This window comes from Epinephelus lanceolatus, chromosome 7 (genome assembly GCF_041903045.1).
Source record: "Epinephelus lanceolatus isolate andai-2023 chromosome 7, ASM4190304v1, whole genome shotgun sequence".
NCBI lineage: Eukaryota > Metazoa > Chordata > Actinopteri > Perciformes > Serranidae > Epinephelus > Epinephelus lanceolatus.
This window is the reverse complement of record NC_135740.1, coordinates 27575000-27590035: the sequence shown is the minus strand read 5'-3', so window position 1 is coordinate 27590035 and position 15036 is coordinate 27575000. Positions and strand designations below refer to the sequence as shown.

The following is a 15036-nucleotide window of genomic DNA, read 5'->3' as shown; positions in this document are numbered from 1 at the left end:
TGTTCCTACATTTCCAAAAACACTTACCAAGAGAGTAGCGCAGTAGACTTGATGACACTGACAGGGTGACACAGAGGAGTTTTCAAATAGGCATTCTCCTTCCTTAACGTTTCCTCCATGAGCCTATAACGCCTCCAGAGGGCTGGAAAGTGACTCCAAGCATCCCAGGAGCACCCCCCTCTATGCCAACCTGGCTTTCCAGAGGTAGGATGCACTGCAAACTATGGTTTGTATCCAGTTGCTGCGCTTCATTCGACTGATCTGACCAGAAGCTAGTCTGTGCTACTTAGTTTAGTTTAGTTTAGTTTAGTTTGTTTATTTAAAAGGACAATGTGCACTTACATTAAATGTTTGCAATGAACAAAGATTTAGCTAAAAGCTACATTCCATTTGTAGTCCATTGCTACTGGATAATAGGTTGGGTGTAATTGGCTACCAAATTGGGAGAAAGGAGGCTAAAATCTGATACAAATTTATGAAAAAGGAAATGTGGGAACATAGGGCTGTGGGAACATAGGCACGCTCCCAAATCATGTTGGTTGTGCTAAGTGAATTGAGTTTGTCAGTTGGAACTACCTAAAAGATGCAAATTGTTACCTTAATTTTTTTAAGTTGAAGTGGATTCTTTTTTATTGTGCATTTTAGCTTTTTATTGTGTTTAAGTGATGTATATTTTCACACCCACATAAACCATTGACCACAAACTAACAGCCAAACAATGACCTTGGGTTATCCAGGTATAAATGATCTAATAAACATATATATAATTGACCATAAATCAATCACACAGTCCAATACATATTTATAGCTCCCTTCATCTTGTCGCGCGCATTAACTGTACACACAGGCCGCGCGCGTGGATGACGTCAGCGAGTCGTTTCCCATCATGGCGGCGGAAGGCAGTGAGGAGGAGATGAGCGGCAACGGGGAGCTCGAGGAGTCTTCAGGTAGTTTAATTAACGTTAATGAATGTGAAATAAAGAGCTGCGTAGTTTCAGAGATATTAACGAGCTTTAGTTTCAGTTGCAGGTGTTTAAATTAAAGGCTCAGACCGGAGCTCTTTTAGGCACAGGCATGACAAGCTAGGCTAGGCTAACGTAACACACACCGCGACAGAGCACAGTGTTCTGTACACCAACTTTAACTTACTCACCTTCCCGTGTTTAACAAGGTGCTATGCGGATGCTTGTAACCTTTTGTCACAGGTTAGTTAAATAATGCCCACAACAACCTAACAGTACTGAGTTAGCACTGTAGTGGAGAACAGACCGGTTTAAAGTCAGAGCTTTAAATGAATGAAACATCCCTCTGCAGGAGCAACCTGGGGGCGTTTCAGGAATAATAGCCTTAAACTACTCATTTAGGTTTTGCTTTGTTGATTTTTTTGTCATATGTGCACCAGAAGCTGCTGGAAATAGTTAGCCGTATAAGTTGTTTAACTGCCCAATGTATTCTTAAAAAATATTTAGCTTTCATGAAATCAGTCGCACCGCACCATGTTCGGATTTGACCACAATCTTATATCTGCTTAAAATATGTTTGATTGATTTACTTCTAGTTTGTAATAAGTATTGTAGAATGTGCTCATGCATTGGTCATTCTCACCTTGTTACATTATAGGAGCACCTGTTGGCCCCCTTGTCACAAAACTATCCAGGAAACAGACGAAACTTAATGAATTACATCACATTTCATTCAGAAATTGTGAGAGTATGTTCAGTGCTTCTTCTCTTTTACCAAGTAACAGAGAAAAAAACAGAAGCACTCAAAGGTTTATGTTTCTGAAGTCACCGCACCTTAAACAAACAAACAAGTAAGGAGAATGGGAAGACAAGGTGTTGAAAGATTTAAGATGTTTCATTGTGCATTGAGAGTACAACCCAGGAGCATAAATATAGACAGTGCAGGCAGGTGTGTTGCAGTGGGGCCTGTAGGGGTGTGAATAATTCAGATAGCCACCTTGGAACTGCCCCTGTGTTTATACAAAAACACACATTAAGTTAAAAATGGTGCCATTTACTATAAAATGCAAACCCATCTCCGTCATAATTTTCTTTTCTTTTTGAGTAAAATAGTCAGTAGCAGTCTATAACTATATTTAATGCTTATTCTTCAAAAATATAAAAACTCTGAGTAGACTATAAACACCTACAAAAAACTATTCACTTTAATGAAAAATGTCTTATTCTCTTTGATATTTTTGTCATATACAGGTATGCAATGAGGATTGTTGGGTCACGTATATTAATGTTGTCCAAGGTCAAGTCTGTATTTGATCATCTGACAAGACGATACGATACAGTAGCTAGTTTAGGTGCAAAATCTGTCAAGACTGACAAGCTGAGCACATCTGCAAGCCCCAGCATGCAGTCATGCCTTTTGAATATAAAAGCAGCAGTAAGAAAGGACAAGGGAGAAACTAATAGAAGGATGAATTAACAGCGCTCGCTAAATTAGACTCCTTTGCCATTAGTGTGTGTTTGCGCCTTATAACTAGTAACTAGCGTGCATAAGGGTCCGTCACAACCAACTTAAGCCACTGCAACAATGTTGCAGCAAAGTCATTGTTGACTTCTCAGTCATTTGTTAATGAGTGAAAATTACGGAGCCTTGAAAGTCTTGAAAGGGGAATTTTTTTACATTGTGTGCAACAACTTATTTATCTTGTGCACACAAATTACTTTTAACTTTTTCCCTTAGTATAATTTACCTTGTGTGCACAAGCTGAAAAAAAAATTCACCTTTCGGGACTTGACGGGTTGTTGAAATGGCTGGCTAACTGCCTGATCAGTTCAAAGGACATTCTGGAGCCAAATTCAAGGCCACGCTTGTCTAGTAAAAAGTAGCCTATGTTCTTACTGTAAAAGCTTCACGAAAGATGTTTGGAGTTATGAAATAAATGAACAAGAGGGGCTCATCTGTAAAAGCCTTTAATTATGTAAATAAAGACTGATTGATTTATTACCCTTTCATCTTCACCCCCTCTTTAGCCATGGAGGCTTCTGACGATCCTGCCTTGTCTCCGACTGAGATGGCAGTAAATTCAGAAGAGAACGGCAGTCTTGCTGTGGCCCCTGAGGCCCCCGTAGGCCCTGACCCTACAACCTTCACCATGCCCCAAGCTGCAGAAGATGAGGAGGGAGAACTACCTGTGGACTTTGAGCGCCTGTGGAAGGCTGCCCACGACAATCCTCAAGACTTCACCAGCTGGACCGACCTGCTGCAGTACTGCGAGCAAGAGGTGTGTGTTTGTTATTTTGACCTAAGAGAGACGGAGGAAAACTGATGGGCTCAGATAAAAAATGTAGGACACCATCATCTTGTCTCTCAGTAATGATAAGGTTGAAATACTGACCTTCAGTGTCCCCAAGAGGCCACAAAACATGTTTGGTCTGAAGGCTTGTTGCAGCCTCATTTGGATCAAAGTTTTCTTTCATCTGTTCAGAGTCACGTCACAGCGTCACGCAGAGCGCTAGAGGCTTTCCTCGTTCGCTACCCGCTCTGCTACGGCTACTGGAAGAAATTTGCTGATCTGGAGCGCCGCGCTGGATACAACAATAAGGCAGAGGAGGTAAGGAGGTGTTTCTTCTTTCCCATACCATGAATACATTCAAGGGCATTTAGACAGTGTTTTTCACTAAATGGTTGTGGTGTGTTTTGTCAGGTGTGTGTTCAGGGTCTCCAGGTGATCCCCCTGAGTGTAGATCTGTGGATCCACTACATCAATCTGCTGCTGGGAACACTGGACATGAACCTGCCTGAGTCGCCCACACGGATTCGCAGGTACTCTCACATACATACACATAAGACTCGTTGGGTCTCATTCATGAAATGTTAGTAAATCTGTGAATAGATTTCCACAGAAACAACGTTGGTACTAAAAACCCACTCCGGATTCATGAATGCCACAGAAAGCTTCACGTTTTCATGTTTTAATTGTTCTCTGACCTCAACACTCAGTGTGTTCGAGGACGCGGTTGTGGCAGCAGGTCTGGACTTCCACTCAGACCGGCTTTGGGATCTTTATGTGGAGTGGGAGAAGGAGCAGGGGAACATGAAGAACGCAGCAGCCGTCCTGGACAGAGTCCTCAAAGTCCCCACACAGCTTTACAACACCCACTACGACAAGTAAGACCACACAGACATGAGCCAAGCCAAACTTCATGGAAATATATATTTTTAAAATAAACATAGTGATGCATTATTGTCTGTACTAGGTTTACTATTGTAATGATAAATGGTATATATGATTCAGTCACCATAGGCATTTTTAGGGAAATGTTACGTCAACATACTATAATGATCTGTCAAATACTCTCCTCTAACTTCAGCACCATTAATCAAATTTGCATCCTCCTCTGTTTTTCCCCTCCTGCCCTCCGTCAGGTTCAAGGAGCACCTGAACGGCCACGAGCCCAAGGAGGTGCTCTCCCCAGAGGAGTACGAGGAGCTGAGGGCGTTGTGTCGCCAGAGTCAGAAGGCAGAACGTGCAGAACGGGCACAGGAGGAGGAAGAGGAGGAGAGGCCGCCGGGGGAGGAAGAGCCCGCCACACCTGAGGGCACAGACTCCGTGAGTAACCTCTGACTGCCTCGCACTTGGTTTCGAACATGTCTGCTAGTGAGACCTGAGTGAAAGAGATGGTCACATAGGTGATTGGTTCTGTGTGTGTGTTTAGGAGGAGTTAATGCAGAAGATAAGGGAACAAGTGCTGATTCGAAGGGACAAAGTTTACCAGGACAATGAGGGAGAAGTCCGCAAGAGATGGCACTATGAAGACGCTGTGAGTTTTTTCATACTTTCTTCTTCACTCTGTTATTTTATTATTTTCCTCATCTTCCTTCCTTTGTCATTCAGTCACCTTTTCTATTTTTTTGAAACTCAAAACCAAGAAAACAAAATGAATTTATAGGCACTTTGTTCTGAAACGTTATGAATCTAGGGATGAGCAAAGTATTTTGATTTCATTTTTTTCTTTCTGGACACGTTACACACTTTGATTACATGCTGATTTATTCTTCTGCGGCTCCTAGATCAAACGTCCCTACTTCCACGTCAAGCCTCTTGATCGCCACCAGCTGCGGAGCTGGCACTCCTACCTGGACTGGGAAATCGCTCAGCTGAGCAATGACACCAAAGACCCCCAAGACCCCCAACAAGGTGACTACATGATAAACATACTGTCACGTGTACGTACAGTCTGAGCGATTCTGCAAGTTTCTGTTAACATCTGAAAGTGTTTTCATGCCACTAGATCCAAACCAGGCAGCCACAGAGGGGTCAGAGGTCACAGCTCAGCCTCAAGAACAATCAGAGGACGCTGCAGTTGCCACTGATGATCACAGGGTTCGCATCCTCTTCGAGCGCTGCCTCATCGCCTGCGCTCTGTATGAGGAGTTCTGGACCAGGGTAAGGAGGAAAAGTGTGTTGAAGAATGCACAAGAGGGCATACACAGATTAAAACAGTGTATGATCACTGGTGTGTGTAAAGCTGTGATCTCTGTTTAACGTGTTCCTGTACATGTTGTCCAGTATACTCAGTACCTGGAGCCGCAAAGTGTGGACGAGGCGCGGGCTGTTTTCAAACGAGCCTGTGAGATCCACCTGATATACAAACCAAACATCCACATGCAGTGGGCCACCTTCGAGGAGAGACACGGTACGAGAAAACATGAACGCACACCAACACACACTGTACAGACACAGCAGCAAACAGTATAGACAGTAAACATGGAGGGGACTCCGGGGAGGCGCAAGAATGTGAACAAGTCTCAGTTCCCTTGTTCTGGGGAAAAGAAGGAGAAACTGGTGGAGTGAAAGAGAGTCTTTGTTTGCAGTGTTTCCCACAGAATTGTAATCTCTGTGTGGTGGTAGCTGAGGAGTGGTGTGGACAGTTGATCAGTCGATCTGTTCAGAGCTGATCAGATCGGATCGATGAATGAGAGGAGCAGTTGTTTGTGAATGAAAGCAGACTTTTAGCCCCAGCACAATGCAGAGTCAATATTCACTTTTACGGCATGTGACATTCTGCTGCTCAGACTGTGCCTAGAGCTGTAGTTCCCAACTGGTGCAGCCACAGGGACCAGATTCCTCCTTAGTCATTAGTTGAAGATCCACACAGTTAAATGTATTCAGCGTCATACTTGTGTTTGGCCATGTTATCGAGCTAGTTTGCTGTCTCTGTCAAGTAGCTGCCCATTAGTCACTAACTTTACAGCAAGAAAAGGCACTTCAAAATAAAAGCTCTATGCTGGCAGTTCACTGTACTTCAAAAAAAGTGTTTTTTACCCATTTGACACATTTATGAGTCACTTGCGGTCCATTCAAAATGGACCTGCTACCCACTTTTGGACCACGACCCACCAGTTGAGAACCACTGGCCCAGAGAATGCTCTGTGCTGTGGGATTGTGGAGCAGTCAAAGCGTATTTATATTCCAACAGCACACCTAATATACGATCTGGCTCCAAAAATAGAAAATCAAAATGTGGCAGCAGATGTTTTAATGTGGAGGGCCGCCACAAATAAATGAATGTGTGAGAAACTCTGGCATTATTCAAGTGAGAAAATCCTGAATTTTGAAATGACTCGCTTCTCATTCCCATGGTCTTCTCCCACTAAAATAGCGCAGCTAACCAATTGAGGCAACAAAATCCAAAATGTAAAGCTTATACAGAAATGCAGTTTATCAACCTAATATTTAAATGAGTAGAAACACCTCTTTCGAATGTAATATAATTTCTTCATTGTCATTGTACTGGTACATATTATAAAATTAAGAGACATCAGTATTACACAGAGTTAGGTATTGTACAGTATAAACATTGTCCATGGTGAGTCTGTGGATATTCTCATTTATCCAGGTCAATTCCATTCTGGCAACAATTAAATCGTAGGCAACTGGACTTTGATTTTGTCTAGAAGACGTTTCGCCTCTTATCTAAGCGGCTTCATCAGTTCTCAACGCATCAGTCTGACTAGTCCTCACTAGTCTGACAAACAGTGGAGTAAGACTCAGGTTTTTAACCTCTGTGGAGGTGTACACCCACCACCCTCATAGGACAATACTTCGTTAGTGGAGTTTCACTGGACCATTGTTTGGGTCAGGTGAGTCACACTAGTGAACGACGGTCGTTAGGAGTGAGTGGGGCCACTGGTGAGCAACAGTCGTTAGGCATGATGTGTGGTTACCAGTGAACGACTGTCGTTGTGTTTCTTTGAGCCACTTGAGGTTAGTTTCGGGCAGTCTTTGTTGTTCAATCTCTTAGGTACAGCAGCAAGGGCCGCATTGTAAATGGGGGATAGGTGGTGTCTCAGGCCACCTCCCCTGTTTAGAGACGGTTTCTCTATTTTAACGTAGATGGATTCTTTCACCCCTCTTTCGAACCATCTGTCCTCTCTGTCCAAGATTTTCACATTGCTGTCCTCAAAGGAGTGAGCCTTCTCCTTTAGATGTAAATAAACAGCAGAAACTGGACCTGAGGAGTTTGCCCTTCTGTGTTGAGCCATGCGCTTGTTTAATGGTTGTTTGGTTTCACCAATGTATGAGTCCTTGCATTCCTCACTGCATTGGACAGCATATACCAAGTTGCTTTTTTGAGTGTGTGGTACCCTGTCTTTGGGGTGTACCAGTTTTTGCCTGAGTGTGTTACTTGGTTTGAAACACACAGGAATTTGGTGTTGGTTGAAAATTCTCCTGAGTTTCTCAGACACCCCGGACACATAGGGTATGACAATGTTCCTGCGCTTGTTTCCTTCCTTCGTTTTGTTCTGTTAAACTTCCAACTAGGATAGCCACAAGTTTCCAACGCTCTCCTCAAATGTTTGTGCTCCCGTACCTTTGCCTGAGTGGTGGTTGGTACATTATCAGCCCTGTGCTGTAAGGTTCTGATAACTCCCAGTTTGTGCTCCAGAGGGTGGTGTGAGTCGAAAAGAAGATATTGGTCTGTGTGTGTGGGTTTCCTATATACCCCAATGTGGAGGCTCCTGTTCTCATCCAAGTGTACATCACAGTCTAAGAAAGGTAGGTGGTTATCATTAACATCTTCTCTAGTGAACTTGATGTTCTTGTCCACTGAGTTGATGTGCTCAGTAAAAGCCTCCAGTTCTTGGGATTTGATCTTCACCCATGTGTCATCCACATATCTGAACCAGTGGCTTGGTGATGTACCCTTGTAAGAGTTCAGTGCCTTTTGCTCTACCCTTTCCATATACAGGTTTGCCACAATGGGGGATACTGGTGACCCCATAGCACAGCCATGCTTCTGTCTGTAAAAAGTACCGTTAAACTGGAAGTATGTGGTGTTAAGGCACAATTCCAGTAACTGGCAAATTTGTTCTGTATTGAGATTTGTTCTGTCCGGTAACGTTCTGTCCTGTGTAAGATGATGCCTCACCGTTTCTACTGCTTCCCCGGTTGGGATGCAAGTGAATAGGATGTTACATCATATGATACCATGGTTCCATCCGGTTCTAGCCTTAGACCCTGGATTTTGCCTGCAAATTCGTGCGAGTTTTGTATGTGGTGTGGTGTGTTACCCACCATGGTGAGGTTTACTTTGGGTCCAAAGATCATTGTGGTGATGGCCTGGGGATACAAACCGTTGGTTAATCTTATGCTGTGCGGTTTGATGAACCTGTAGCGCTCTTCTGAGGGCAGAGGGACAAACAAGTGCAGGGTGGGGTGAGATGGATCCTTTAAAATGCCAGATGCTTTCTGCAATCAACAGGAGCTATAGATGTCTTCCAGGGCAGGCAGATATATGTTAATGACCTCCCTGTCAGCCGTAGAGCTGTTGCCATACTACATTAGGATCCCATGTGTCAGGACACTCAGTGGGTAGCAGTAGGACACCAGCAGCTGTTGTGGCAGGTTGACTTCCTGAGTGTTCCTGAGGAAGTTGAACCACTGTCCCTTCTTTTTTTTTTTTAAGATATTGTTTTGGGCATTTTTTGTCTTTAATGGACAGGACAGTTAAGTGTGAAAGGGGGAGAGAGAGAGGGAGTGACATGCAGCAAAGGGCCACAGGCTGGACTTGAACCCGGGCCGCTGCGGCAACAGCCTTGTACACGGGGCGCCTGCTCTGCCACTAAGCCACTGACGCCCCAACACTGTCCCTTCTTAACCAGAGAGTTTATGTTGGTGCCCAGGAATAAAGCCGTCTGATGCAAAGTGATGATGATGAAGTGATAATGGAGCTATTATAGACAATTGTATCATGAAAACTCCCTCATCTTCCCCGTCAGGTGACTTAACCGAGGCCCGCCGGGTGCTGGAGGCCCTGGAGAAAACCCTACCAGGGTTGGCAGTGGTCCGTCTTCGCAGGGCGGCTTTAGAGAGGCGAGCGGGCCAGCTGGACCAATCAGAGGCCCTGCTGCAGGAGGCGGTGGCCGAATCCAAAGAGAAGCCCACGTTACATGCTTTTTATTCCATCAAGCTGGCTCGTCTGCTGCTGAAGCTGGGCAGGAACCCCAGCAGAGCCCGCACGGTTTTACAGGAGGCGCTGGAGATCAGTCCGGTGAGATATCAACGCTCACTAATATTCAGCCAGTAGCGCCATCGCAGGATTTTGATCAGTTTCCTCTTAGAATTTTGTTGTTGTACAGAGATCTTTTTTATTTTAAAGCTGAGTTTAAATTTAAGGAAGTTTTAGTGTGGATGTAGCCTAAGACACATATAGTAGTAACTGAAGCTTTTAATTGCTGCCGTCTTCCTCCTCATGACCGTGTGTCCCTCCTCAGGATAACGATAAGCTGCACCTGAACCTGCTGGAGCTGGAGGTGTCGGGTGACCCCTGGGCGTCAGCTGAGGCGGTGCAGGAGTGTGTGACACGAGCCCTGGCAGCTCCCCTCGCCCCACACACCAAGATCCTCTTCTCACAGAGAGGCCTGCAGTTCGCCGAGGACTACAGCAACTCTATCCAGAGGTCAGAGTTCGACATAGGTCTGATGTAAACCCTGATGGTAACTAAGAAACTATCGTCTTTTACTTGATTGTTGTTCATTATTGTTTCTGTGTTGTCTGCAGTGTGCTGTCCGTCTATGAGGAACACCAGAAGCTGCTGAAGGAGCTCGGTGGAACGAAGAGAGAAGCAGAGAATGGGTAAATGTTGCAGCTGGCAGTAAATAGTATCATAAATAGTTGCTTATTTGGCTGGTTTCAAGTTGCCAAATTAATGTATTACATATAAAACTGAAGTTTGTTCATATGTTAGCTTTGTAACTTCAGTACTGACTTGGAAAATCATGCATGCTTTAGAATTTAAGTGTCATAATTACCCAGTTTAGGGCTTTATCTAAAGAAATCTCAGTCTTAAGAAGACTTTGTCTTATTATTGAGTCCCTGATTTTTTTTTCTTTATAAAAAGCAAAACTAAATCTGACAGTAGTGTCTTATGAGTTTACTTTTTCTGATGCACATCGACTTGTTGCACTTGCAATTGTCTTGACTCAAGTGTAATTATATTGATTTGTTCCAGCTGCTCTTTTGATGATTTATCTCAACCAACTGGGGGAATCAGTTTAAGACAAATAAGATTTGAATTCTGCATATGAGATTGATAGTGATTGGAATTTTTTGTGTGTGTAAATAAGATCTTTCTTTATTGTTACTAATAATTAGATCATTTGTAATAATTTTAATGATACTTTTTAGGGATGAGGACCCGGAGAAGCTGAGCAAAAGTGAGGATGGCACCGCTGTTGCCGTGTCTGCACCCACCATGCCGCATGTCCCTATCACCACACCCCCTCCTCCTGTGATGGGCACAGACGCCACCTCACAGGCCGCCTACGGGGGATACAGCAGCTGGTACCAGGTAAGATTTAGATTATATCACAATCAGAGACAAAAATAGCAGATGATTGCTTAGGTGAAAAACCATTAGGTAAATCTAAAGAAACATTTGCACAGTGAGCTTTATTCAGGTGCAGGACAATAAAGCCCATGAAATACATATATCACGTGTGGGGTGGGCAATATATTGAATATACTCAATGTACTGTGAGATGTAGTCAGTGACTATATTGTGAACATCAACTACAAGTGTCCCGCAATTTTTTTTTTAAAGCCACTGGCATGACATTTCCTTTCCGTTTTGCTTCTCTTGCACTTTCCTATGGCTCTCTCCCTTTTATAGACACAAAAAGAAAAACTCACATAGTCTAGACGTAGTTACCTGTTTTGTATATGGGGGAAGCAGGAAACAGAGAAGGAGCCTAGGGAGAGCAAAAGAAATGGAAAGCATTGAAAATGGAGGTGGATGAACTGGTTCTGATAAGAAACAGCACTGGATCCATTCACTTGCAGTGGTTTGGATATCGTAGGGAAGATGCTGAACAAACAATCGTTATCTCCAGTAATGCAGCAAAACCCAGTGCCACAAAAGATAGCAGCACCACAATTACCTTCACCATTTGAAATGCCACCCACTAAACACCAAGAATGCCTAAAACTCTGCACGTCCACATCTCCGCCCACACAAAGTAAAATGTGGTCAAAGAAACCAGAAACAGGAGCAAATGAATCAGAGCTCTTTGTTTTTCCAAATGAATCCCATATGACATAAAAAGGTCCAACCAGCTGTTAAAGCCCACGTGGGTGCAATCGCCCAGTTTGGATAAATACTGTGTTGTTAAGTGTAAACTTATTTTGTGGTTGTGATTCTCACTTTTTCATGCAGGTTTAAGTTTGTTCCAGTAGAATCCACCAATGAAAATGAACAAGAATGTTACAGACATACAGTATGCTGCAGGGACTAATAAAATCATCATACTGGTGTGACTATATGCATCATAGGGTTAAATAAGTGCTTTAGAGAGTTCAAAATATTGTGTATTTATAGGCTGTATCACCGAGCCCTAATCATGTGTTTAAAAATGGTTTAAGTTGAAGTAGAAAGACTCCATAGAAGGGTTTAGCCACAATCAGACAGAGTGCAGTTTGCAGCTTGCTGCATTTTTTTTTTTTTTATCATTCCTAAGCAACCGCTGAATCCCCTGTTGTTATCTTAACTGCTGTTTAGCTGTGAAGTAAACTAACAGAGCTGTACCTTATAATCTGCATGAAAATTGGACAGTTGGGGGGCGGAGGGAAACAGATCTGTGTGGGTACATTAGAACCTCAGAAAGAAGAGAAATCACAGAGAGTACCACCGGCTGGTCAAGGAGCTTCGTCTGGATGAGCGTTGGTTCAAGGCCTATTTTAGGATGAGCTGGTGACAGTTTGACAATCTGCTGTCAATCATCGGGCCTAATTATTATTGGTGAAATGTTAAAAAGTAGCTGAGGCAACAGTTTGTCCAGATATGTCTGGCAGCTTGCAGCAGATGAAAGTGAGCTAACGTTATCTTAACACAGACCATGTGCACTACGAAGGTTTGCCCCTTACAAGGTGTCCACAGGTACCAGACAGTTAAATTTAATGCCTTTTAAGACCCGATCAAGACACTTTTTAACCAAGTTTAGGACAGAGTTTTGGACCAATCATGTTTTACTTATTCAAACATCGCAGGTAAGCATTGCAGGGAAGTAGTATGTATGTGGTCTTGTGCAGAGGTAAGTGTTATGTCGGAATATGGTTATTAGAGTGAGTTGAGTCAGTCTACATTTTGCCAACAGATAAGTGCAAGTATGAAGTATTAGGGTTTTTTTTTTAAAGATTTGTAACATTAGAAATTTGGACTTTTACACAGAAAGGCTTCACTCATTATCACATAAGGAAATTATGATGTTTGCAGTAGTTATGACCTCACAAATGAAAATTTAAGACTATTAAGTGACTTTAAAGTCCTTATTGTTAAGTTTAAGACACTTTAAGACTTTTTAAGGACCTGTAGACACCCTGCTCTCAGTTTAAGCTCCGATGAAATTGGGCAAGGTTTTTTTCCCCAGTTGGCTCCTACAGAATTGTGAATAGTGGAAAAATGCAAAGCGCACAGCAGCGCAAAAGCAGCGAGCCAAATGCTTCACTGTCATTGAGAACAATTGTAAACGGCTGTCCCAGGCTGCTAAAGCACGCTCTGTCTGATGGGGGACCTCAGGGTACAGTTTGAGATGTTCACCTGTTTACCTTATGACCTGTTTGTGGTGTTTGTTTTCCAGCAACCGCAGTACGGCAGCTACGGCTACCAGAACACCTGGAACTACAACCAAGGCTACTATCCCCCCAGCTAAAGTGACTATGACACCAAAAGAGCCACAGGAAATGGTTTAACCCAGGATGATGACTCTCCAACTGAACAACAAACTGAACCACCCGGTCCGGCCGGTCCACCTGCTAAAACAACATCCCAGCATCCTTTCCTCTCCGTCCTTCCTCAGAGTGTCCTGGATTGGTTGAAATAAGGGACAGGAGTCGAGCTCTTTTAGCATGTCATGTTATGTCAGTGTTAAATCTGAGGGACAGGTGCAAAGGTGATGAAAGGAAACAGTGACGCTCCCATGCTCAGTGCATCAGTGTATCTCCATTTTAATCAGAACTATTTTTATATTTGTTTGACAGCCTTCGCTCCTATTTTAACGTCATCCAGTTTATCCAACTCTACAGGTGATGTATGATTGACATTTTGTACCATTCCAGAGTAGGCTATATGTTGTTTTTTCTAATGTATATAAAGGTGTTTTATAGTGTGTCACAACTGAACTGCTTTGTGTCTGTGTTTCTGTTTGCGCACATTTCCCATAACGGGTGAAAAATCAGCGTCACACTCATTAATAGTGAAACTAAAACTCTTAGCCTGAGTCCTGTTCACTACTACAGTAACTTTTTCTAATAGGTTTGGAAAGAGTTTTCTCAAGAACCACTCCTGAATTAAAACCATGAAATGCAAAACTGCACCCGCGCCACCACCCGCACATATGACCAATAAGCTCTGCAGCATAACCCTGAAACTGGCTGCGACCTGAAACCGCGAATCCTAATATAACCATGCGCCATTCAAGTAATTTGGTTAGGCAGCAGGTTTAAAGTGATTACTTTCATGCACGTGAAACCAAGATGTTACATTTTATAATGAGGTTAACTCAGGAAATACATTTTAAATGAACCTTTTTTGGGATATGCCCATAATATTGAGCAGAACATCTCTATAGGTGACATGCCTGTTAGCAACGCACCTGAATGAAGCAGCTCTAATATTAAGAGAGTATCATTTCCAGTTTTTATCAGTTAGATATTCAAACAGCCAGCAGGTATCAGAGGCTTTAATCTTCACCTTAGTGGTCTGGAAACAAAGGAAGGAACCGGTTTTATTTGTTCCCATTTTATTAAGTCTCTTGAGGTCCTTATAGGGCGCTACAGCCAAAAGCAAAAGTTAAATGTAAGCAGGGCAAACACTCGCATTTTCTTCCTCCAGGATCATTGGCAACAGTCCACTTATAGACTGTTTCAAACTTGACATCATAAACAATCTTAATGTGTGAGTTAATGCCATAGGTTAATGCAGTACCTGGCCGGAAGTAAACAGTGACCAAAGCCATTGCCATAGCAACAGAACAGCAGTGACACAGTCTGTCCACACACATGGATGTTTCGGGCTCAGATGAAGGGAAATTAGTGAGAGCTCACCTTACTTACCTGTGAATGTAAACGCCTTTTACTCCAGGCTTTCAACACGCTAAGCCCATTTTCTCACACACACACTGTTAACCAATGGTTAACGTCAGGCTGAGGCCATACAATTCACACTGCTCCTCTTCTAGCCCCGGGTTAACTGTCAGTTGGGACGCATAACTTATGTTAACAGTCTGAAATTTGTTTGTTTACTTGGTCTTGTCTCACGCTTGCAACTTGTAGCCCCAGGTTAAGTTAGGGAATAAACCTGTAAACTCGAGAGCAGGGCCAGAAAGCCCATGGGCTACAGTCGGGGTTAGCCCACTTAAAATTAGTCAGGGTTGTGCCAGTGTGAACGCTGCTACGTTCAGCTACACTTACCTGGGGCTAAGTGCAGTGTGAAAGCCAGTTTCTTTGGTCTGAGGTTCCCCCACAGCCCTGTCAGGTGAACTCACGTATCCAATCACTGATTCCCAGTGTATGTTCCA

At 43.3% G+C, this 15036-nt stretch overlaps 1 protein-coding gene across 1 annotated transcript; it reads left to right on the top strand.

Moving 5' to 3' along the window:
- Positions 1-853: 853 nt before the first annotated feature.
- LOC117259778 (pre-mRNA-processing factor 39) lies at positions 854-13639 on the top strand. Its single transcript, XM_033631478.2, has 15 exons — positions 854-947; positions 2991-3241; positions 3446-3571; positions 3665-3783; positions 3961-4128; positions 4387-4570; positions 4677-4781; positions 5032-5158; positions 5253-5407; positions 5531-5657; positions 9244-9515; positions 9739-9923; positions 10025-10099; positions 10652-10814; positions 13099-13639. Exons 1-15 carry the CDS (start codon positions 887-889, stop codon positions 13168-13170), a joined length of 2190 nt encoding a protein of 729 aa, XP_033487369.1. The 5' UTR covers positions 854-886; the 3' UTR covers positions 13171-13639.
- Positions 13640-15036: the final 1397 nt, after the last annotated feature.

Coding starts and splice junctions, on each gene's coding strand:
- LOC117259778 (XM_033631478.2), top strand. CDS start 887: ATGGCGGCGGAAGGCAGTGAGGAGGAGATGAGCGGCAACGGGGAGCTC. Junction 9,516..9,738: donor AGGCGCTGGAGATCAGTCCG/GTGAGATATCAA, acceptor GTCCCTCCTCAG/GATAACGATAAGCTGCACCT. Junction 10,815..13,098: donor GATACAGCAGCTGGTACCAG/GTAAGATTTAGA, acceptor TTTGTTTTCCAG/CAACCGCAGTACGGCAGCTA.